Genomic DNA, 23,633 nt, shown 5'->3' with positions numbered 1-23,633 from the left:
GAGCAGCAGTGGGGCACAGAGGACCAGGCTGTCCAAGGTCACCGTGCCCCTCGGCCTCTGCTCTCCACCCTGCGTGTAGGGGGCACTGTCCTCCCCGATGGCTGCTTCTAGCGCCACGTTCCTGGTTTACTCCCAGCTGCTAGGGGAGTTCTCCCTCCCAGACCTGCCCCAGGCAGTGGGTCCCCATCAGTGGCCCTGGGTGCTGACAGTGAGATCCAGAAGCCTGTGGGCAGGGATGGCAGGGAGCACAGAGCCGCTGACCAGCCCAGGCCAGCTCAGAGCTCCCCAGGCCTTGGGGCCCAGCTTCTCCCGGCCTCCTTCTGCAGAGGGCAGCTCCAGTTCTCAGCGCTCCCTCCCAGAAGGGACCTGAGAGGCAGCACCAGCTCTGAGGAACAGCCAGGCCTCTCTCGTCAGGCTCTCCCAGCACTAAGGTTCCGAGGCCGCCCCACCCGTACCCTCACACCTAGAAAAGCCAGAGGAGGGTGAGGACCGCACTGACTCGGCCTTGGGACCGCGGTGTGGGGAGGGAGGGGTGGCAGGAGCACCTCAGCGTGGCCGTGGGGCTTGGCCCATGAGCCACTCTTGCCAGACGTGTATAACCTGAATTCACCCAAGAACGCAGAGGTCCTCTATCTTTGGTTTCTGGGTCTGTAAAGGTTGGTGAGGGCCTCTTTGATGTGGGAGGGTAGGGGCCATGCTGGGCTGGGGATGGGGAACAGCTCTTCTGAGCCATCTGTAAAGGAGGACTGTGTCCAGAAGCCCAAAGTGCACTGTTGCTGTTTGGAATACGTGTTCATTTGTGGGCAGGATGCAGCTTCATTTTGCATAGCAGCCTAGGTGAGCAAACATACAAATTGTGTGTTCACAACAACTGAGTTGACAGCTGTGAGACTGCGATGTGGCTTCCCTTCAGAAATCATGCGAAGACTCCTGTGCGTCGTGGTCCCTCCCCCACGGCTCCATGCTTTCTCTGCCTCTGGGCAGGAGGCAGACAGACAGCACCCAAACAAGCCCGTCTCCTGTGATCTCAACTAGCCCTCTGTGGGGCCTAAGTATCACGCCCTGTACATGTGTGGATGATGAGGTGTGGCTGACTTGCTCTACGACGGTAAGAAAGAGGAATGTGGGCCCACACTGTGACCACAGCTCTACAGCACCTTCTTCTCAGAACGCCTTTCCAGGCCCCGGGTACTGCAGACCCCAGCCACCACCTCTCCATCCTGAGATAGCCTAGTCTATCTTAAGGCGTATTAGGTGATCCTTTACACAGCATTTACATCATTCTGATCGTCCCTTCCGGGAATCTTTCTCCTCCAGGCCTGTCCTCGGTTAAGTCGGGTCTTGGATGTGCCAGGACCCAGGCACACCCAACCCTCGCACAGCTGGGGGCCCTCTGGGGTGGTGCTCATTCTTCCCATCTCCCCCCGGTACGTAACCTCCCTGCTGCCAGAGAAGGCTGGGCCCAGCAGACACACCTCTACCCCAGGGTCTCCCGAGGCGGAACCACACAAGAGAAACCAGAGGAGCAACCGTGGAGCCTGGACACTTACCGGACAAGTGAGCCCCAGACAGTGCACACAAGAGCCCTCCATCTCTTCCAACCTCTGGCTGGGGAGACCTTTTATTATTTTTCTGGTCGTCCAGGTGGCACTTAGGAGAACCGGCAAAACAGAGAAATCCAAACTTTCATACGATTGGTTTAATTTTTTTTTTCAGCAGGAGAAAAAAGAATAAAGTTACAAGATTCTTTTAATATTTTCACAATGTTAAAACTAAAACTGAGCTCTAGGCTATGTGTGTAAGTAAATCTAGAACACAAAAGGGTTAAATAAGATTTTCTCTTTTAAAGATACAAGAATTTAAGCTTTCCTTACATTTAACAAACTTCACAGAACAGATACTGCCGGGGAACAAGCCGTCCCACCCCACCCCCAGCTCTACCATCAGGAAGTGACCATGGGCTGCGAGCCCTGTGTGCGGCCGGGCTCCCCAGAGAGCCTGCTTCCCATGGCTGCCGCCGGGAAGCAGCAGCCAATGGGGCCTGAGGAGGGCTGCAAGGGCGCCTGTGGCCTCTTCACGATCAGAGCTTGGTAGGGGGCCGAGGTGGGCCGCATCACTGAGGATGGCCAGGTACTGGCCAGAGGGCCGTGGCTTGGTAACAGTGGTAAACGTGGGCAGACCTGGCCCCTCTGCCCTGGGCTGCCCTAGAGCAAGACGCCGGTCTGGGTCCTGAAGCAAGAATTAAGGCTGGAGATTTTGCAGCGGATTCCACTCTGGTGGGGGCGGGGTGGGAGAGGAGGCGGGGAAGAGCGTGATTTCCTATTTCAGTATTTCAGACCAAAAACATTTGTAGTTGCAGGTATTAACTGTTAATTTGCAGACAGAGTTGAGCAAACACTTGCTGTGGTATAAAAGGGTAAGTTGCTGGGTTAAACCATTCCAGTAGCCTGTGTGCGGGCAGATCCAAACTGCCTCTGCAGAAGCCTCCGACCCTCACCGGCCTGGATCAGATGGGGCTCTGGGGCCATTCACTCCCACTCAGGCTTTCAAGGGCATCCTTCTCCTGTCTACCCAACCCCCCCCCAGACCTGATCGGTGATGATTTCCTAACACGGGCAAACAGGCCCATCTCCACCCATCCCCACTGGGCCTGAGCCCCTGCCTCCACTCCTCTCTGAAGAGAAACACGCTGAGAAATAGGCCCTCCCCCCACCTGCCCGAGCGAGTGTCTCTCTCAAGCTGGGCCACGGCCACAAACCACTGTTCTAGACAGATCAACCTCTGTCCCTGTGACATATGCTGCCCCCCTTACTAAACTTGCTATGTGGTACAAGTGGACTGGTTGCCCTTGGACTATGGGGCTGCACAGACATGAGAGGCGAGGCCAAGGCATCGTCCCCTTGGCCTTGGAGGGGCCGAGTAGGCTCCTGCTGGAAGGAACGGAGCTGCAGGCAGCTCCCAGCTCTTCTATTGATTCCTGCTGGCTATGAAACATCTTTTTTAAAAACTTCCAATATAGAAATCTAGCTGCAGAGGCCAGTTTGTGGGCCACAGTTGCGGTGCTGCAATTAGCCTTATTTGATCAACTGCCAGATCCCTGCACTCGGCAAACGGCAAACCAGAGCCAGTGGGTCAGGGTGCGCCCGCGGTTGCTTCTCATGACCAAGGGTCCTGTGTAGAAAAGGTGGTTCTCTTTCGTGGACTAGTCTTGAGTGGAGCTGATTTTCAAAGTGAGGTTACTGTTTCTCTTCTCGTGTGATGAGAGAGTTTTTTCATAGCAAGTCAGGTAAATTTTCTTAACCTGTCCCCACCCCCATTTCCTGCTCAGTGGGAGAGCAAGGCCACCACCCAGCCCAGCCACGGGGCCAATCTCAACAGCCTCCCGTGGCCCGGGCATGCGTGGCCATCAGGTATCCTGGCTACTGGGACTAAGGATAGTGAAGAGGTGAAGGCCGAACACTAACCAGAGCTTCCGGCAAAGCCACGTGCGTCGTGGGGACTTGAACACCAGCTTCTCCTCCTCTATTGACTCAGAGTCTCCGTCTGGAACACTTTCCACTTAAGGCTTTTTGTAAGTTTGACTCCAGCAGTGACAGGTATGTGTTGTTTTAAATCCACTAGCCATGCTCAAAAAAAAATATTCTTCATGTTTTAATTTTATACAATGGCTAGCAGGCACCTTAGTAACCAGCCAGAAATCAATTTCAACCACCATCAACCCCTAAACTACAGTACCAGGATGGCTGGCTAAGGAAAGGAAACGGACTGGCTGTAGTCTGACGCGTGCCCAGTACAAGGTGTCTGGCTGACTTTGTCCTAAATAAGGCTAACATTAGTGAACTAAGAACAGCGTCACGTAGCGGCCAAGCCGGCCTTCAGGAGCACCCTTCCCCGATGCGCTGGCAAGAGCGCCCCACTTTCCGGTCCAGTTTCACCATTTTCATGATGGCTTCCTCTCTGCCGCGGCCCATGTGGTCAAACGTACAGTCATGCTGCTCGGGGAGGCGATGCAACATACAGAACACGTAACCTGTAGCAGTGGGGGAAGCAGAGAAGACAGACCATTAGGGTGGCCTCCACATGCACAGAGCCCAGCTCTCCCTCGGGTCCAGAGAGCAGGAGGGCCGTCCAGTGAGTGGACAATGGTTGCAGCAGGGGCTCCGGCTGCTGAAAAGCCTATTACAATATCCCCCCTCTAACAAAACAGCCAGCACTTTCAGGCAAGTCCAACGACGTCCTCAGAACGTCCAAGGGGCACATCTGCCTTCAATGCTGTTCCTGCCTGGACCCTGAGGGTGGAACCCCAGGGTGACTCTGCAGCGCCTGCCTCAGAAATGAGTGGGCTCTTGAGCCCCTTCCCTCCCAGCCCCACACAGGCGGGAGAGCCCAGAGCTGGCAGCTCAAGAGCTTCCCCGGCCTGGACAAACCTCAGTATCTACCACAAGACACGCACTGCTTCTAGGAGACCGGGGCGGGGGGTGGGGGATGGGGGTGGGGAAGGGAGGGCAGAAATGATTATGGGGACGGTGGGTGTGATCAAACCAAAACTCACACATGAATGGGGGCTCTCAGAGGAAAATGGGTTACTTCAAGCACTGGACAAGGTATTACATTTAAAGAGAGGAAAGAACAGAAATGTCGAGCTCCGACTAGCATCTTAATGGAGCCTGATGCTTCCAACCCCACCTGGTGGGCAGGAGGTGAGGCCCACACACTCGGGCCTCCTGGGAGCACAACGCTGGAGAACAAAGAGTTGAGGAGAGGCTGGCAGAGCAGGCAGAGGCACAGATGAAACCCCTCTGGTGGGAAACAATGAGAGGAGGCCCTCAGGGTGTCAGCAGAGAGGCTCAGAGGACAAAGGGAACACAGAGCTGTGTCAGGACATGGCCCATTCTCCCCTTCTGGTCAAATTCTAGGAGTGCTGGGGGGAGGGGGGGGGGGGGGGGGGGGGGGGGGGGGGGGGAAGGGAGGGCAGAAATGATTATGGGGACGGTGGGTGTGATCAAACCAAAACTCACACATGAATGGGGGCTCTCAGAGGAAAATGGGTTACTTCAAGCACTGGACAAGGTATTACATTTAAAGAGAGGAAAGAACAGAAATGTCGAGCTCCGACTAGCATCTTAATGGAGCCTGATGCTTCCAACCCCACCTGGTGGGCAGGAGGTGAGGCCCACACACTCGGGCCTCCTGGGAGCACAACGCTGGAGAACAAAGAGTTGAGGAGAGGCTGGCAGAGCAGGCAGAGGCACAGATGAAACCCCTCTGGTGGGAAACAATGAGAGGAGGCCCTCAGGGTGTCAGCAGAGAGGCTCAGAGGACAAAGGGAACACAGAGCTGTGTCAGGACATGGCCCATTCTCCCCTTCTGGTCAAATTCTAGGAGTGCTGATGGGGGTGTGGACGTGTGCGAGGGACAGTCACCCAATGTTCCCTGGGTCTGTCTGGCCCTTTCCTTCAGGGAAGGGGGCGTGAGATCTGGGCTGGCTGCTCCCCATCACCTCATCCCAACAGTTGCATCTGGTCATACCTCCAGGTCCCACGGGCCTAAACCAGGTCCACAGGACTGACCTGCAGTGAGCTGGAATCCTTTCCTAAACCACCTCTCCCTGCGCACTTGGGGCAGGCATCCCAGAGCAGCACCCCCCGGCCAGTGCTCTCCTCACTTATTCTCCAAGCAAACACCACCCCTTCTCAGAGATCTCTCTCTTCTAAGCCCAGACCCCAGCAGCCGGAGCGAACGGACAGCCACCACCTGCAAACTGGGATTCGCCCCTCTCCCCATCCTCAATTCTTCTCAGAGAAGAGGGTGGAGGCAGTGATGTGAGAAGGATATCAGAAGTTGAAGCAAAGACTGGCCATGATGGACAAGAATTTCAAAAGCCTTAGCTTGTAAGATCAACTTTACCCAGAGAATATTCCTCAGCTGACACTCACAGCCCTGCTCTGATGCCTTCAGCTCATGCTGAGTACGGACAGGTGCCCACAGCGGCCTGAGCGACCAGGCCGAGCCTAGACCATCCATTGTACAGAAAAAAAAAAAAAAAACATTATTAACTGCTTCCCAGGGAGAGCAGGGCAATATGTTTGACTCTAAATTAGGACTAGGTTTAAGGAAAGGCACAGAGATGAAATTTTTGTCTCCTGAAAAGCTGAGCTCCCACTTGGCTCAAAAGCAAAGTTAAGATTAATGAGCTAGTGTGTTATATTTACTGATAAGTTCATTACTTGAAGATATTGGATACCAGTTGTCTTTCTCCTAAAGGATTTCACAGCAGAAGCGTGGATGGCCTCAATATGCATCCTGCATCTAACAAGCACAATCATCTTTTTGGAGCAAAGCCCACCTGGTCGGGGAGAACCTGCTGTCAGGTCGGGATCTGGGGTAGGGGTACCAGCTGTGTGGCAGCAGGAAGTGTGTGGAGGCATTTCTGTCGCCAAGTCCTGACATATTTCTATACCTTCAGCATCTATAATTAGGGGTGGGAAGACCCCTGCTTCCCTTCCTTCAAGATAATTGGGATGATGCAGAAGAGGGTCCCAAGGGCTCTCCTCTCCTGATGAATGGTGCTGGCTGAATAAAAGTAGCAGGAAATGGATTACCCCTGAAATGAACTCAGCCCTGGCTCAGTCTAACACCTCACTAGTCAAAGGTAGACTGGGATGGAGGGAAGAGACTCCAGTCTTGCCCTCACTGCGCCCCTGACAGCTCTGCTTTAGCTTGCCTTCTGCCGACTCCTGGGGACCACCAATTCGGCGGGCAGACTTGAGAGCCCCGGGTTCTGTCTGGAAAAGGAAACAGGGCATGACAACCACAGGAACTCCTGGATGTTCTCTCTACCCACCCAAGGATTCTCCATTCAGCCAAAAACACCTTATTTCTCTACTCAAGTTCTGTGTACCTCTGTCAGACACACCTTGCTTGACACTTGCCTTTGATTTTTGAAAGGTGAAAATCACTGAAGAGCAGGTAAATTTTTACCAGTTCAGCAGGGAGCAGAGCTGGTAAAAGTTACAATATATGGCATTGTAATTCACTGGGGAAAAGTCTGGGGGAAATTTTGGAAGGCTAACTTCCCAAGTTGCTGCACTGAGGTTATTACATGATATAAATTAAGCTCAATTTCCTCTCCTGTCAAGTTTACTCACCAAGTGGAAGTTACATGCTGGAACTTGTCCCAAATGCTGAGTAGGTATTATCCACTGACAGCAGCCAATTGGCTAAATGTACTTTGGTGTCAGTAGTTGGGGTGGGCTGTTCTGGATACAGAAAAGCATTCGGGGGTGACTGGGGGGGGGGTGGCTGTGAATCTTTATTCTCTTCTCTCGATACCCACAGACCTGTTTCCAGAAACCACTCAAGTGTCATGAACGTTCAGTTATTCTCTGAAATCTGGAGACCAAGCTGGGCATATGGAGAGAAGTGAGTTAGGCTGCTGGGGAAGCAGATTGTTCTCATTTCAGTGATGAACACATTTTTAGAGCACAAGGGGATTTACAGCCTCAGCCTCAACACTTCCTCACGCCATTTATTAGAAACCAAGTGGGGCCTTTCCAGAGTGGGTCAGCCAAGGCAGTGTCCAGAGAGAAAGAAAGCAGAAAGGACACTGAACTGATCAGCAGAGCTGCGACAGGGGCTTTGGTATTATTACCCAGGGTATCATGAAATTCTTTCTCCCTGATTTTAAAAAGTTGTATATCATTATCAAACTCATTCACATATGTACAATTCATATCTACACCCTCCTTATGGCCCCGTAGTTCAGCATCATGTAGTATTAAAAACAATTTCAATATACTTTTGCTTGTGATAGCTAATATATACATACAGTGCTTTGGAGAGAGAGCAGTAGGATAATGATTAAAAGGATGCCCCACCCCCCAAAGTGAGGAAACCACCCAAGGCAAAAGTTTTTGAAAAAAGATCAGCCTATAATACTAAATGTGGTTTAACCTCAGCCCTTTCCCCTGCCATATCACACAACTGCTGCCCGCTCCTGGGAGCCCCGGATCACTGGTTTTCCATGAAATACTGGCTAGGCGGAAGCTGCAGAGCTCCGTTAAGGCTGCGGAGCTGTTTTCAGTAAATTTCACAAAACGCTCAAGAACTTGTGTGTGTGTGTGTGTGTGTGTGTCAGCACAGAAAAGCAATTTGGGATGAGCCCTTGATTAAAAGGCGAGGGTACAGAAGAGCTGTCTAAGCACTGGGTCCCATGGCCCACCTTCCAGGCCCCTCTCCACCTGCCACTGCCTGGCTCCTGACAGGCCATCCTAACAATGAGAGGAGGCCCTCAGGGTGTCAGCAGAGAGGCTCAGAGGACAAAGGGAACACAGAGCTGTGTCAGGACATGGCCCATTCTCCCCTTCTGGTCAAATTCTAGGAGTGCTGATGGGGGTGTGGACGTGTGCGAGGGACAGTCACCCAATGTTCCCTGGGTCTGTCTGGCCCTTTCCTTCAGGGAAGGGGGCGTGAGATCTGGGCTGGCTGCTCCCCATCACCTCATCCCAACAGTTGCATCTGGTCATACCTCCAGGTCCCACGGGCCTAAACCAGGTCCACAGGACTGACCTGCAGTGAGCTGGAATCCTTTCCTAAACCACCTCTCCCTGCGCACTTGGGGCAGGCATCCCAGAGCAGCACCCCCCGGCCAGTGCTCTCCTCACTTATTCTCCAAGCAAACACCACCCCTTCTCAGAGATCTCTCTCTTCTAAGCCCAGACCCCAGCAGCCGGAGCGAACGGACAGCCACCACCTGCAAACTGGGATTCGCCCCTCTCCCCATCCTCAATTCTTCTCAGAGAAGAGGGTGGAGGCAGTGATGTGAGAAGGATATCAGAAGTTGAAGCAAAGACTGGCCATGATGGACAAGAATTTCAAAAGCCTTAGCTTGTAAGATCAACTTTACCCAGAGAATATTCCTCAGCTGACACTCACAGCCCTGCTCTGATGCCTTCAGCTCATGCTGAGTACGGACAGGTGCCCACAGCGGCCTGAGCGACCAGGCCGAGCCTAGACCATCCATTGTACAGAAAAAAAAAAAAAAAACATTATTAACTGCTTCCCAGGGAGAGCAGGGCAATATGTTTGACTCTAAATTAGGACTAGGTTTAAGGAAAGGCACAGAGATGAAATTTTTGTCTCCTGAAAAGCTGAGCTCCCACTTGGCTCAAAAGCAAAGTTAAGATTAATGAGCTAGTGTGTTATATTTACTGATAAGTTCATTACTTGAAGATATTGGATACCAGTTGTCTTTCTCCTAAAGGATTTCACAGCAGAAGCGTGGATGGCCTCAATATGCATCCTGCATCTAACAAGCACAATCATCTTTTTGGAGCAAAGCCCACCTGGTCGGGGAGAACCTGCTGTCAGGTCGGGATCTGGGGTAGGGGTACCAGCTGTGTGGCAGCAGGAAGTGTGTGGAGGCATTTCTGTCGCCAAGTCCTGACATATTTCTATACCTTCAGCATCTATAATTAGGGGTGGGAAGACCCCTGCTTCCCTTCCTTCAAGATAATTGGGATGATGCAGAAGAGGGTCCCAAGGGCTCTCCTCTCCTGATGAATGGTGCTGGCTGAATAAAAGTAGCAGGAAATGGATTACCCCTGAAATGAACTCAGCCCTGGCTCAGTCTAACACCTCACTAGTCAAAGGTAGACTGGGATGGAGGGAAGAGACTCCAGTCTTGCCCTCACTGCGCCCCTGACAGCTCTGCTTTAGCTTGCCTTCTGCCGACTCCTGGGGACCACCAATTCGGCGGGCAGACTTGAGAGCCCCGGGTTCTGTCTGGAAAAGGAAACAGGGCATGACAACCACAGGAACTCCTGGATGTTCTCTCTACCCACCCAAGGATTCTCCATTCAGCCAAAAACACCTTATTTCTCTACTCAAGTTCTGTGTACCTCTGTCAGACACACCTTGCTTGACACTTGCCTTTGATTTTTGAAAGGTGAAAATCACTGAAGAGCAGGTAAATTTTTACCAGTTCAGCAGGGAGCAGAGCTGGTAAAAGTTACAATATATGGCATTGTAATTCACTGGGGAAAAGTCTGGGGGAAATTTTGGAAGGCTAACTTCCCAAGTTGCTGCACTGAGGTTATTACATGATATAAATTAAGCTCAATTTCCTCTCCTGTCAAGTTTACTCACCAAGTGGAAGTTACATGCTGGAACTTGTCCCAAATGCTGAGTAGGTATTATCCACTGACAGCAGCCAATTGGCTAAATGTACTTTGGTGTCAGTAGTTGGGGTGGGCTGTTCTGGATACAGAAAAGCATTCGGGGGTGACTGGGGGGGGGGTGGCTGTGAATCTTTATTCTCTTCTCTCGATACCCACAGACCTGTTTCCAGAAACCACTCAAGTGTCATGAACGTTCAGTTATTCTCTGAAATCTGGAGACCAAGCTGGGCATATGGAGAGAAGTGAGTTAGGCTGCTGGGGAAGCAGATTGTTCTCATTTCAGTGATGAACACATTTTTAGAGCACAAGGGGATTTACAGCCTCAGCCTCAACACTTCCTCACGCCATTTATTAGAAACCAAGTGGGGCCTTTCCAGAGTGGGTCAGCCAAGGCAGTGTCCAGAGAGAAAGAAAGCAGAAAGGACACTGAACTGATCAGCAGAGCTGCGACAGGGGCTTTGGTATTATTACCCAGGGTATCATGAAATTCTTTCTCCCTGATTTTAAAAAGTTGTATATCATTATCAAACTCATTCACATATGTACAATTCATATCTACACCCTCCTTATGGCCCCGTAGTTCAGCATCATGTAGTATTAAAAACAATTTCAATATACTTTTGCTTGTGATAGCTAATATATACATACAGTGCTTTGGAGAGAGAGCAGTAGGATAATGATTAAAAGGATGCCCCACCCCCCAAAGTGAGGAAACCACCCAAGGCAAAAGTTTTTGAAAAAAGATCAGCCTATAATACTAAATGTGGTTTAACCTCAGCCCTTTCCCCTGCCATATCACACAACTGCTGCCCGCTCCTGGGAGCCCCGGATCACTGGTTTTCCATGAAATACTGGCTAGGCGGAAGCTGCAGAGCTCCGTTAAGGCTGCGGAGCTGTTTTCAGTAAATTTCACAAAACGCTCAAGAACTTGTGTGTGTGTGTGTGTGTGTGTGTGTCAGCACAGAAAAGCAATTTGGGATGAGCCCTTGATTAAAAGGCGAGGGTACAGAAGAGCTGTCTAAGCACTGGGTCCCATGGCCCACCTTCCAGGCCCCTCTCCACCTCTGGCTCCTGACAGGCTGACAGGCCATCCTAGGCATGGGGAGAGGAGAGGAGGCCCGACCAGCACAGGTGAGACCAGTCAGCCGTCCTGCCCCGGCTCTGCGAGCTACGCTGCAACGTCTCCGGCAGCTACACCCTCATTTCGAAAAAACTTTCAACTGAGCAGGCAGCCTCAGGGCTGGATGAAGAAGAGGCCTGCCCCGGGAGCCACAGGGGCTGAACCGCGCGGGGCTCCTCCCAGGGTGCTGTGGCTGTGGACAGCAACAGAGGGGGCAGAGCAGGCAAAAGGCAAAAAGTACAATTCAAGACCTGTCTTAACCCTCTGTCCTGAAAGGATCCCATGTGAATGAGAAACGCAGAGGCAGCACGCTCAGGTCACCCTCACCCTGAACAGAGAGGCCGGGGTATTCCTGTGGGAGGACAAGCATTTCAGTGCAGGCCACTCACGGTTATAAACAAGCACACCTGGACTCAGCCCTCCTGGTGTAGAGCCACAGGCCACGGAGACCTGAAGATGCTCGATACCTTAAGTCCCTAAAAACACGTTCCTGGCAGAAAATGGATCCAAGGTTCACTCTTCCAAGACTCATAAAGGTCTGACATGCAGGTTTCTAAAAATGCTCATCTGGTGGGAACCAAACTTCAGCTTTTAAAGCTAACATCTGAAAGTCATCCATTTCATTCAGACGCCCTCATCCATAGCTAAATCTCACCTCTGCTCACACAGACGGGTGTGGGTATTTTGAGACTATACACCAGGATTGAGAATAGTCTGACAAATGCCATCATTAAGCAAAGATGATATAACTAACACCCAATACCTGACTATAAGTGCTATAAAGCTGTAACAATATTTCCTGTTTCACTTACTTGTTGACAAAAATCATTGACAATCACTGCCCAAGAGGAACACCCAGGGCCTGAGGAGAAAGCGTCACTACCTCTCAGCTGTGCTGGGAGGCAGGGGCCCTGAGGGCAGCTGAACCAGATAATTGGCCTCATCGGCCAGTTCCCTTTCCCCCCACTCCTCCCCGCCAATCCTCAGGCACCACTATGGTGTTGGGGGTGGGGAAGGTGTGTGGAGGAGGAGCTGGAGGACCGAGGGCGGAGCCAACCTGTCATCCCGCAGGCAGTACAGCCCCCACCCTTGGCTGAGGCCCCGGGTCCCCAGGCCAGTGCTTCCCTCTGAACCTTAAGAACTGAGCAGGGGTTGGAACTGTCTTTTTCCATGGAATTTCCTAAAGGAGACAAAGAAAGAGTTGCCAAAATTCACAAAGTCTGAACCCTTGACATTTTTATTCAATCCCTGCCAGACAGAAATGTTGCTTATTGGCTTTATCTTGGAGTAAAAAAGCACCATTTAAAAGCTGACGAAACTGGGCAGCTCTGGATACTTGTGGACTTTAATTAAACACTTGTTTTCCTGCAGATCCCCCCACTCAGGGGCTCTCCCAAAGTGGCCATTTCAGTGAAGCCTCAGACCAGGGTGGGCCTCGGCTCCAGCTGCTCCGGTGTTTTCACCTCACTCACAAGAAATGTTTTACACTTTCTTGCTCATTTGAATTTCAGATTGTCAAAGGTTCAAGCAGAACCTAAAAATACTGACAAGCCTTGGGGACCGAGGCACTATAAAATGATCTCCAGGTGTGCAGCCTCAGGCGGCGCCATGCGTGGACGCGCTATCCACACTGACACGTCTGTTCCCGGTGCCTGCCCACCAGCAACAAGCCCCAGGCAGGTGTGTCCAGGTAGGAGGTAAATCAGAGACTGCACCTTGACATTTTTATCCAAACAGCAAACAGAGCCTACCCAAGGCCTCCCAAAGCTCCCTGAGAAACCTAGGTAACAAATCTCAGCTCAATAGATACCATTTGCTATCTGAAGTGTCTATTTCAAACATAAACAACAAATATACCTGACTCGTGTCTGAAATGACCAGGCAAGTGCATTAAAAGAAAAGAATCACATTTTTCCAACAACATAAAAGTTTCTTAAAACTCAGGACAGCTAACTGACCTCATTTGTAAGTACACGTTGGGAACAGCAGGTGGCTACAGGAAAGCCTGTTGGAAAGCATTAACCATTTATACTCCCACCAGCAGCAATCCCTGGATTACACCATGTCCGCTGACCCAATCAATGCCCAAGGCAGAATTTGTAGCACAGAAATGCATTAAAGGATCTTAATGCATTATTTTATTTCATCAGGCCCATGGTACAAGGCAAAGCAGCCGCAGGTGTTTCGGGAATGGAATGCGTCTGTTTTACATTCTCCTCCATCCCTGACTTTGCACGGAGGAGGGAAAAGCAATCACACTCCAAGAAAAAGAACTGGATCGCGGCTCACTGAGTTAGCTGACACAGTGCTTGGCTGGGCTGGGGGAGAGTATGGGTGGATGGACAGAGTCAGCTGCCCAAGGAGCTGGAACCAAAGCCACAGTGAACCACCAAGCAGGCATCAGTCTGTTTTCCAAGGGGAAGGAGAACCTGCAATTTAGAAGAGCCCAATGTACTCAACAATTTAGTAAAAACCACAGAACAATACCAAGACAGCGCTAAAACAGAAGCAATCATTTGTTTTCCCAAAATCAATTAAAACATCAGTTAGATACAAGCTAAACACTACAACAAAAAGCACTGTGACAGAAGGCAAAGATACATAAGCCTGTGCAAAGAGCACTCGCGAAGGCCCTGGGAGCAGCCGGTGGTGAGGGGGAGCCGCGCTGTCACGGCCCAGCCCAGCTTAACGAAGCTCCCGACACGGTGTGTGCACACGTCAGTTCCCAAGTATAGAAAAACCCACTATTCTTGGTGTCCTTTATTTGCCGTCTCTTCAGACTGCCCCATTCTTGCAAAAACTCTGACCTCTTTCCTTTCGTCCGTGGGGAATGTTCGCCCTGTCCCAGGAACATCACCTTCTACCACCCGACGTCCAGAGAACAAGTCTTCCACCCTTCATTCCTGCCTCCACCCAGGAAAAGCCTACCCTATTTTTGCCACAGGGTGTGTGTGTGGGAGGTAGGGGTGGGCCGGGCCTGGGGGCCAGGTGCCCGCACCAGGAAGGAAACTGTGCCCTCAGCTTTGACCTGAGAACCCTCCCCCAGCAAGCTCTGTAACCCCTCGGTGCATGAAGAGAAGGGGGCTGGCTGCAGGCTCACGTTGTGCTAGGCTGTTTTACCTAGAGATGAACATATATTTAAAAACTGAGAGAAAATGGCTCAAGGCAGCTTCTGCCACAGGAATAATGACTTGCTCTTTCAAACATTTCCTTTCAGTAGCTGAAAGCAGGCAGCCAGCGTCAGCCTCTTAGGAGCTGGGGCACTTTTTAGCATCCAAAAGCCCTAGAAGGTGCTTGCATTCCTGGCCTCCTCTTTCCTCTGCCACTCCCACCGCTCTGGGGCCTCAGAATAGTGAGGTACTCGCAGGAAACTTTTTTGGGGGAGACCTTATCCTCCTCTCCACAGGCTCCTGATTTGTTGGCCTTCTCTTTCAGTATTTCCTTGTCCTGTAAAAGATTATCCTCTCAGAGATGTCTCCTAGAAAACCAACTCCAAAGCTGCAGTGGAGGCAAAAAAAGGGCCAAACCCATCCTACCCAAGAGCCGCCAAGGGCAAAGCTTGGGCCCACGGGGGCAACTTAGTTAAAGCCAGGCTCCTGACACACAGCTCAGCAGAGAACTGTGGCCTGTTTCGCCACCCCTGAAGGCTACACTGGCAAGACCGGTTCATCCAAGTCCAGAACGTCCAAGTGGCAATGCCATCAGGGGACACCAGACTGCAGACGCCATGCGTCTCTCTAGAACAACACCTGGAAAAGAGAGGAATACTTACCCCATTTTTCTCTGCTGGCCTTTCAACAATCCACATGCTGGGGTCACAGGGGAGGACAGAGATGACAGACCAGCATTGGGAGAAACCTCTGGCTTAGTCCCACCCCTGCTGCTATGGCATGTCCCTTAGGGGAACCTCAAGTTCTCTTTCTGGATAATTCAGTGAGGATATCTTGTGCTCTGGAGCCCAAGTACTGGATTCGTGTTCCAGCTGCACTGCTTTGACAGTTGTGTGCAGCTGGTAAGCCATTTTAGCCTTTAAGACCTTCAGGTGTGTCTCCTATAAACGGGGTTGTAACGGGCACTAGAGCAGCTGAAGCCTCGACTCAAGGAAGGCTGGCTGTTACCAGGATAGCTCTTCCAGCTGTTGTCACCCCTCGCACCTTACACAGTACAACTCACTCACCTGGTTTCAAGGCTGGGCGCCCCCTCCTCCCCTGCTCTTTCCCCCTACTCACATGGCTTTCTTTCTGCTACACAACATTTTACACAAAGAAAATTTCTTTACACAAAGAAAATCCGCCTTCCAATGCAGGGGATGCAGGTTCAATCCCTGGTGGGGAAACTAAGATCCCACATGCCGTGGGGCAACTAAGCCCGCGTGCTGCAACTACTGAGCTCACGCGCCTCAAGGAGCCCACGTGCCATAAACTACAGAGCCCATGTACCCTGGAGCCTGCGGCCACAGCTCGAGAGAGAAAACCCACACAACTAGAGAGCCACAAATAGAGAGACGCCCATGCGCCACAATGAAAGATCCTGCATGCCACAACTAAGACCCGATACAGCCGAAGAAAGAGAAACAGAGAGAAGGGAGGAAGGGAGAGAGGGAGGGAAAGAAAGTAAATTTTAAAATATATAAAAAATAAAAATAAAAGAACATTTACTGCTGGTAACTGTGCCCTCGCCCCCTCTCCTGGAGAGGACCACCACCACACAGTTTACTTCCAACCACCTGGGTGAACAGGGTACAGCAAGCGCAATGTAAAGATGATTATTGTCTGGCTTTGGCTTTGGATGTACTTTAAAAAATTTTTTTGCAGTAGCAAGTTTACTTTCCTAATTATGCTTTTCTATTGCCGTTATTAATATGAGCCTATATTTGCTGAGCTCACTCTGAGAGGCAACCCAGAAATGTCCAAGATGGCATTAGATGCTTTCCTGGAATTAAAACTTTGCTGTAACTCATGATCACAAATGTGCTGAGTACAGATAATGAAGAACTGAATGTAAACACACAGGTTCCCACTGACATTCCTTTCCTATTCTACCCTAGTATTTTGGTCAATTACTCCAGATTCCAAGGAAAATTAATCCTGGGGTAGCAGTTCAGTTCAAGGGAAGAGCAATTTAATTGATGCAAGAGAATTAACACAAAGCTAGCCCCTTAATCTGTAAGTCTGGAACTTTCCCCCTTCCTGGGTTAATCTGTAACCGAGGTGCACAGCTCTAAAGAACACATGTCATCATATGCATTAATCACAAGGACGTACAAACTCCATCACATGCTGACTCAGAGCTTCTGTCTCCCACTGGAGAGCAAGAGCCTGCTGCTGCACGGCGGGTGTCCTCACGACGGTCCAGGGAGGAAGAGGCCCGCTCTTGAGCTCCTTGCGGAGCAAATGGGCTGTCACTAGATTAAGCCTCTTTGACCCACAGCAAATGTCTTCAACGGCTGCAGCCACTGCCTGCCACCTCCCACTCTACGGCCTAAGAACAACCCATCTCCTGCATTACAAGCAGTATCTTGACCGATACCTAACAGAAAATTTGGCTAGAGAAAAGCATCTGACACCTGCATGAACACTTCCCCCAGCTCCCCCGCAGCCCCGGAGTACTTTTCTGGAGGACTCATTGGAATAACTACAGCAGGCCTGGCTGGCTGCTGTGGAAGAGAGCCACTGGGGGAGGTCCCCACAGGCCAGGGTCACCTGTCTCCCAGGTATCCACCAGGTACTGTACATTTTACACGTACAGCAGTTGGTGAGGTACCCAAAGCAAAGAGGGGCACTTCTTGTCGTCCCCTCTGTCCAACCATGTCCCAGGCACTGTTCTGGCGTAGAAAATAAACTAGACAGTTCGGTAGCCCAAACTCTCAACTCCACAGGGGACAACAGAGAAAGAGAACACTTTTCAAATCACAGGAGGAAATAAGCAGCGGCCCCTCCCAAGCTCACACCACCCCATGAGTCAATGCCGGGATTCTCCAACACCACCGCACCTCAACTTCTGCTCTCTTCCCTTTTCTTTTTTGTGCCTCAGTAACTATGGTTGCCTTAACTCCTGATCTGACAGCAGAGGGTGTTTTCTGGACTGCAGGCTCAAGGGCAGGTCAAGTTTGGTGATGTTGAGTACCCACACCAAGCAGCCTCTATATGCTGCTGCCCTCACCTCTCTGCAAAGCCTGCAGTAGATGCCTTCATTCCCTACTGGGTTCTGCCTAACTCCGAACAGGGATGGGAATAATGTCTTAAGAAATAAGGAGACATGGAAAGGTGAGAAATTTCCTAGACAAGCCAGATGATCCAATTACTTTAGGCACTTCTCCAATAAATTATAGGGCAGACTCACTTACCCTTTTCAGTTTGTGGCCTCTGAACTCTGCTCCAATATCTCATGGCCAGTCTTGACCACTCACATCTGCAGTGTGACAGCTCCTCTCCCACCAGCTAGGAGAGCACCAGCTCTCAGCACTGCCTCCCTGCCTCACCAGCACTTGTTTCTTTTCAGTCTCTGGGTCTCATGCCCTTCGTGGGTCCGTCCCAGGGACCCAGCCCCCTGGCAGGGTGACTTGGAGTCTGAGGCTGAACAGTTCTAGCAACACCAGGCACTGTGTGAGAGCCAACAACCCTCCACCACTATGCCTGGGGCTCTGGCTAGTGGGCGGCCTTCTCCATATCTGCCTTCCAAAAGACAGCAGTGCCCCGCCCGCCAAATGCAAGTTCTCTTTTGGTAACGCTGGCTACAAAGTCAACCAACACTGCAGAGCTGTGCTGCTATTTGCCACAGCCTTATTCAGGCTCATTTCCAACAACAAAGCAGCAAAACTTGAAGCGGCAAGGCTTTTCCTGGAGCCTGCATCTTCAGGGGCCAAGAGTTGAGGAGTAAGGACTATCATGTGATCTTGTCAGAACCTCAGTCTGCTTAGCTAAGAGCACTTTCCAGAAGCAAAAACAAACTTCACTGATATTGATCTCTTCAGAGGAAAGGTGCTATAGAAATCTCACCTAATAAATAAAGGAGTCAAGCTCCAGTGCTGGGCTGTCAGTCCAGGAAGGGAAAGAAGCTATCAGACTCAAGGAGTCAAGAGTATTTATTGGTCATCTGTGCACTGTTTACAGAGCTCTATTCTAGGGGCTGGGTGGAGGAGAAGGGAAAAAAAAAAGTCACTAGTTCCCGGCTTTTAAGACAGCTGGAGACACAAAGAGAGGAAAATGCTGAAGGACACAAGAAGCAAAGCAAGAAATCAACTGCAAATAAAATCAATACAATCCAGCTATGTGTAATAAATCGGGGGCACTGAGGAGAGGTCAACTGCATAAGGTATCCTGGAGGAGGTAAGTTTTCAAGGAAAATGAGGACATGAATTAGCACTCAGGAGAAAATGGAACAAACACGTCAATGAGAATTAAGTGCCACTGTGTCTCTCATTACCCAGGTGCAGTGGGGGACAAAAAAGGGGCAATGCCATGGACCCTGTCCTCCAGAAGCATCGCATCTAGATGGAGCAACAGGTGGCACATGGAACAGTGGTTCCCAGACAGTAGGTCGCATAAATTGTTACCAATGAATGTTTCCTTGAGACGGGGAAGTGCTCGAGGAACGGCTAAGAACTATACAGCTGAAAACAGAGACAACTCGTGCTGCAGTCATACCATCACTGTTTTGGGCACCCCATGGGCCAGTGTGGGAACATGAAAAAGTGGTGGGATTCTGGCAGCTCAACGGACCTGGGTTCAAGTGCTCCCTAATATTTCTGAGTTACTTAACTTCAAAGCTTGAGTTTTCAACTCTGTAAAAAGGGAGTACCATCTGTCCAGCCATGCTTTTGCAAGGGTCAAATGGTATAACACAGTTGCAGGCATCCAGCACATAGCTGGTGCTCAATAAAGCTGTTCTTCAAAGATTATTGTTTTGTTTTGTTTTTTTATGAATGTATTTATTTTATTTATTTATTTTTGGCTGCGTTGGGTGTTCACTGCTGCGCGCAGGCTTTCTCTACTTGCGGTGAGCGGGGGGCTACTCTTCCTTGCAGTGTGCCGGCTTCTCTTTGCAGTGGCTTCTGTTGTTGCAGAGCACGGGCTCTAGGCACGCGGGCTTCGGTAGTTGCAGCACGTGGGCTCAGTAGTTGTGGCTCGCGGGCTCTAGAGTGCAGGCTCAGTAGTTGTGGCACACGGGTTTAGTTGCTCCGCGGCATGTGGGATCTTCCCGGACCAGGGCTCAAACCCTTGTCCCCTGCAGTGGCAGGCGGATTCTTAACCACTGCGCCACCAGGGAAGCCCTAAAGCTGTTCTTCTTCCTTCACCCAGAGGATCACAACTGCAGTGGTACAGGGTTCACCCATTCACTCATTCAGGCAACACTGCAAACCAGGTACTATATAGCAGGGGCGGAGAGCTACTGAAGAACACAATATGGTCCCTGTCCTCCAGTGCTTATGGTCTGGGAGGAAGGACAGACATGCAGTCAATTTCAGTATGTTCTGAGAACTACAGCAACAGAGGCCAACCATGGACTCCACAGAAGACTTTTGAGCAGTCTCACAAGGAGATCAGCAGGTGAAAGGTTTTATTAAAAAGACTCCCAGGGCTTCCCTGGTGGCGCAGTGGTTGCGCGTCCGCCTGCCGATGCAGGGGAACCGGGTTCACGCCCCGGTATGGGAAGATCCCACATGCCGCGGAGCGGCTGGGCCCGTGAGCCAAGGCCGCTGAGCCTGCGCGTCCGGAGCCTGTGCTCCGCAACGGGAGAGGCCACAACAGAGGAAGGCCCGCATACCACAAGAAAAAAAAAAAAAAAAAAAAAAAGACTCCCAGATTTTGTGACGGCCTCTGATGAGGAAAACTATGGAGACAAGCACTGAGCCCAGTCTGGCATTCCTGTACCCCACCCTGCCTTTGATGTCCCCACACTATTCTTCAGTCCCTGTGGATGAACTTGCTACTGGAGGAACTGGGGTGCTGGAAAGCCAAAGCCACTGTGTTCAAATATCTGAAGAGAAGCCGTGCAGGAGAGGAAGATGATTTGGGACAGGTCTCTCCAGAGGGCAGAGTGAGGAGGAACGAGGACATGTCACATATGGAGGCTGGTTTTAGTTCAACGGAGGAAGCACCTAGTCAGTCTAAGCTGCCTGCAACAAGACAGGCCTCACTCCCTCCAGGCTGGAGATGTACATGGTGGCTGGATTACCTGCCCAGGGCAGGGCACTGCTGATGTAGTTTCTGCAGCGTTAGTTCAGGGAGTTGGACTGGCACCAGATGGATAACTTCTAAGTCCCTTCAGTGCTTGGACTCTGTGTCAGAGAGTGATGGGTTTGTTAGGCAGGAGTGAGAGACTGGTGTGGTTATACACAGTAGGTCTGTGACCTGTAGTCTCTGTGACCCCCAAAGAGCCCATCTTATTCATGTGCAAGATGAATCACAGGTTTTATTTAGGCAAATACACCCATCCCCAAAGTTGAGTATTTAATTAAACCAAAAGCATATCAAATAATTTTAATTAGACCAAGCAAGCAATGCTGCTCTGACAGCATACCTGTCTCGCCTGATTTTCCCCCCTCTACCAATAAAAATTCAAGGCGGATAAAAGTATGTAAAAATAAATAATGCTAAGGTTTTCTCTCTAAACCTTATTCCTTAAGTCAATTATTCCATTGGGAAACCCTCAGGTTGTACATGTACGCGGGCATCAAGAATTTCCATGGAGGGCTTCCCTGGTGGCGCAGTGGTTGGGAGTCTGCCTGCCGATGCAGGGGACACGGGTTCGAGCCCTGGTCTGGGAAGATCCCACATGCCGCGGAGCAACTAAGCCCGTGAGCCACAACTACTGAGCCTGCGCGTCCAGAGCCTGTGCTCCGCAACAGGAGAGGCCAAGACAATGAGAAGCCCGCGCACCGTGATGAAGAGTGGCCCCTGCTCACCGCAACTAGAGAAAGCCCGTGCGCAGAAACGAAGACCCAACACAGTCAAAAATAAATAAATAAATAAATAATTTTTTTTTTTTTTAAAAGGAAGAATTTCCATGGAGACTGGGCCAGACATTCTCCCATTCACCTGCTTAGGCCTGCCTTCAAACACTACCACAGAAGGACGTTCCCCTAAAGAAAACCAGCAGGCTCACCAGAACACCACATTTCTTTGACTTCTAATTTTTTCTTGTATGTTATTACAAGAAATAATAACAGATGGGGCACCTACTATAGGCCACATAACTCTATAACAGGGGCAATGGGAAGCTACAGAACAACACATGGTCCTGCTCTCTGAGTATTTTAGAATCTAGCAGGAGAGAGGAGACCAGTGGAGGAAGGCATGTGTTAAACACTCAGAAGATGTAAATCTCTGAGTGAAAGAGAATGGAGTTGCCTAGATCTGACATAAAACCTCTGATGTGCATGACCTACCTCATTGGAAATTTCTAGTAACTCTATTTTGTCTTAAATTACCTTTACATTTCCTATGAAGAAATGAGCTATTAAGTGTATAGGCAGTATATCAAACTTTGGGGTATATTAGAATTGCCTGAGCAACTGCATTTTTGCTTTCCAAAGACGCATCCCCACCTACTCAGGGACCCTGAAGTGCTGGTCTGAGGCCAACACTTTTTAAGAAGTTCTACTCAAGAGGGAGTCACATAAGAATCTAGTATGAAGACAGAGAGTGTTTACTAGCAGATATCTGCATACAATGTACTAAAAACAAATGAGTTTTAACTACACACATAAAAGGCACAAGAAAGGACATTTCTTTAGCAACACTTTGTGAACAATTTGATATCAATTTTGAAAGAAATAATATTTTAATCCTGTTATTTTGACTAAATACTATTTTTACCACAACTGGTCTAATTTGGTGACATTTTGCTGTGAAGGGTCCATATAAGAGTCCCAAGTCCTGAACAAGGTTCTGGAGGCTGAACTAAGAGAAGGTTAAGAGAGTCAGGTGTATTAATCTGGAGGAAAGACCAAGAAATCTTCTGGGTACTTCAGAGGAGATAAGAACAGAAGTCCCCAGGGATGGCCAAGAATATGTGACAAGAAGCTGTAGTCAGTAGGGGCTGAAAGCTATGCTGGAGGGAGGGAGAGCAGGCACTGCTGTGAGCGGTCATGTTGGTCAGAAGCAGCTCTTCAGCAGTCCTTGAGTTTCAGATCAAAGCCTGCGTGAAATACCAACATTTAGCACACAGATGTGATATGAGGCTAGTGGCAACTTTTCTGGCCTTAGTTTCCTCGTTTACAACAAACAAAAAAATGGGGGGGGGCGTTGGACTAAATGATTGCTAAGGCTCCCTCTCATCTTGGTGGTACGTGATTCTATTACCTATCTACCCACAATTTTTTTCTGATTTTGTATTGTAGTAAAAGCACTTAATTCAAACAAAGCATTTCTCAGTGTGGTTTGCTTTCATTATCTCAAGTGAGAATAACCCAGAACAGCATCTTGGGTGTCTGTTATGATTTTGGTTTTGAAAAAAGAGGAGTGCCCTCAGGTCACAGGCTTTCCCCACTATGGCTGGACAGACACGTTATGACTCTGAACAAAGGGCATGTGTTTCAACCATAAGCATGGGACAGGAGAAGTCTTTAAAACACGCCTTTGTTCACCTTTTTTAGGTCACATGGTAGCTCACCATGAGCTGTATCAGCTGTTTTGGGAGAATATATTTGAACATTTCCTATGTTTTCCTACAATGTATTCCACAGGTAACAACTATTAAACTTTGTCAGGATGGGGAACAGCTATGCAAAATCTACAGCTAAATCATACATAAATGGTAAAAAAAAAAACTGAATGCTTTCTATGTAAGATCAAGGAAAAGGCAAGGAAGTTCATTCTCAACACTTCTATTCAACATTATGCCAGAGGTCCTAGCCAGTGCAATAACACAAGAAACAGAAGTAACAGGCATACAGATTGGAAAGGGGTAAAACTGCCCTTATTTGCAGATGGCATGATCATGGATACAGAAAACCCTAAGGGAATCCGGTGAATTTAGTAAGGTTGCTAAATTTATCTTTAGTAAATTTACTTTTTATCTTTAGTAAGATAAAAGATCATACACAAAACCAGCTGCACTTCAAAGTGGCAACAAAGAACAATCTGAAAATAAAATTTTAAAATTCTATTTACAATAGCATCAAAAAACTAAAATACTGGGGCTTCCCTGGTGGCGCAGTGATTGAGAGTCCACCTGCCGATGCAGGGGACACGGGTTCGTGCCCCGGTCCGGGAAGATCCCACATGCCGCGAAGTGGCTGGGCCCGTGAGCCATGGCCGCTGGGCCTGCGCGTCCGGAGCCTGTGCTCCGCAACGGGAGAGGCCACAACAGTGAGAGGCCCGCGTACAGCA

General features: G+C 49.9%; 1 protein-coding gene across 2 annotated transcripts in view; it reads right to left on the bottom strand.

Annotated features, from left to right (window-relative positions):
* Positions 1-1,632: 1,632 nt before the first annotated feature.
* Positions 1,633-23,633, bottom strand: part of ZFAND3 (zinc finger AN1-type containing 3) — a 335,919-nt gene continuing 313,918 nt past the window's right edge. Inside the window, exon 7 of one of the 2 annotated variants that reach the window (XM_028479770.2) lies at positions 1,633-4,030. In XM_028479770.2, the coding sequence (XP_028335571.1) occupies positions 3,876-4,030 (155 nt within the window). In that variant the 3' untranslated portion in view covers positions 1,633-3,875. The remainder of the gene's footprint in view (positions 4,031-23,633) is intronic. The other variant, XM_024122138.3, reaches the window with a different exon arrangement.

This window comes from Physeter macrocephalus, chromosome 18 (genome assembly GCF_002837175.3).
Source record: "Physeter macrocephalus isolate SW-GA chromosome 18, ASM283717v5, whole genome shotgun sequence".
In the NCBI taxonomy this organism is placed as follows: domain Eukaryota; kingdom Metazoa; phylum Chordata; class Mammalia; order Artiodactyla; family Physeteridae; genus Physeter; species Physeter macrocephalus.
Note: the sequence above shows the minus strand (reverse complement) of the source record. Positions and strands in the feature narration are given on the sequence as shown.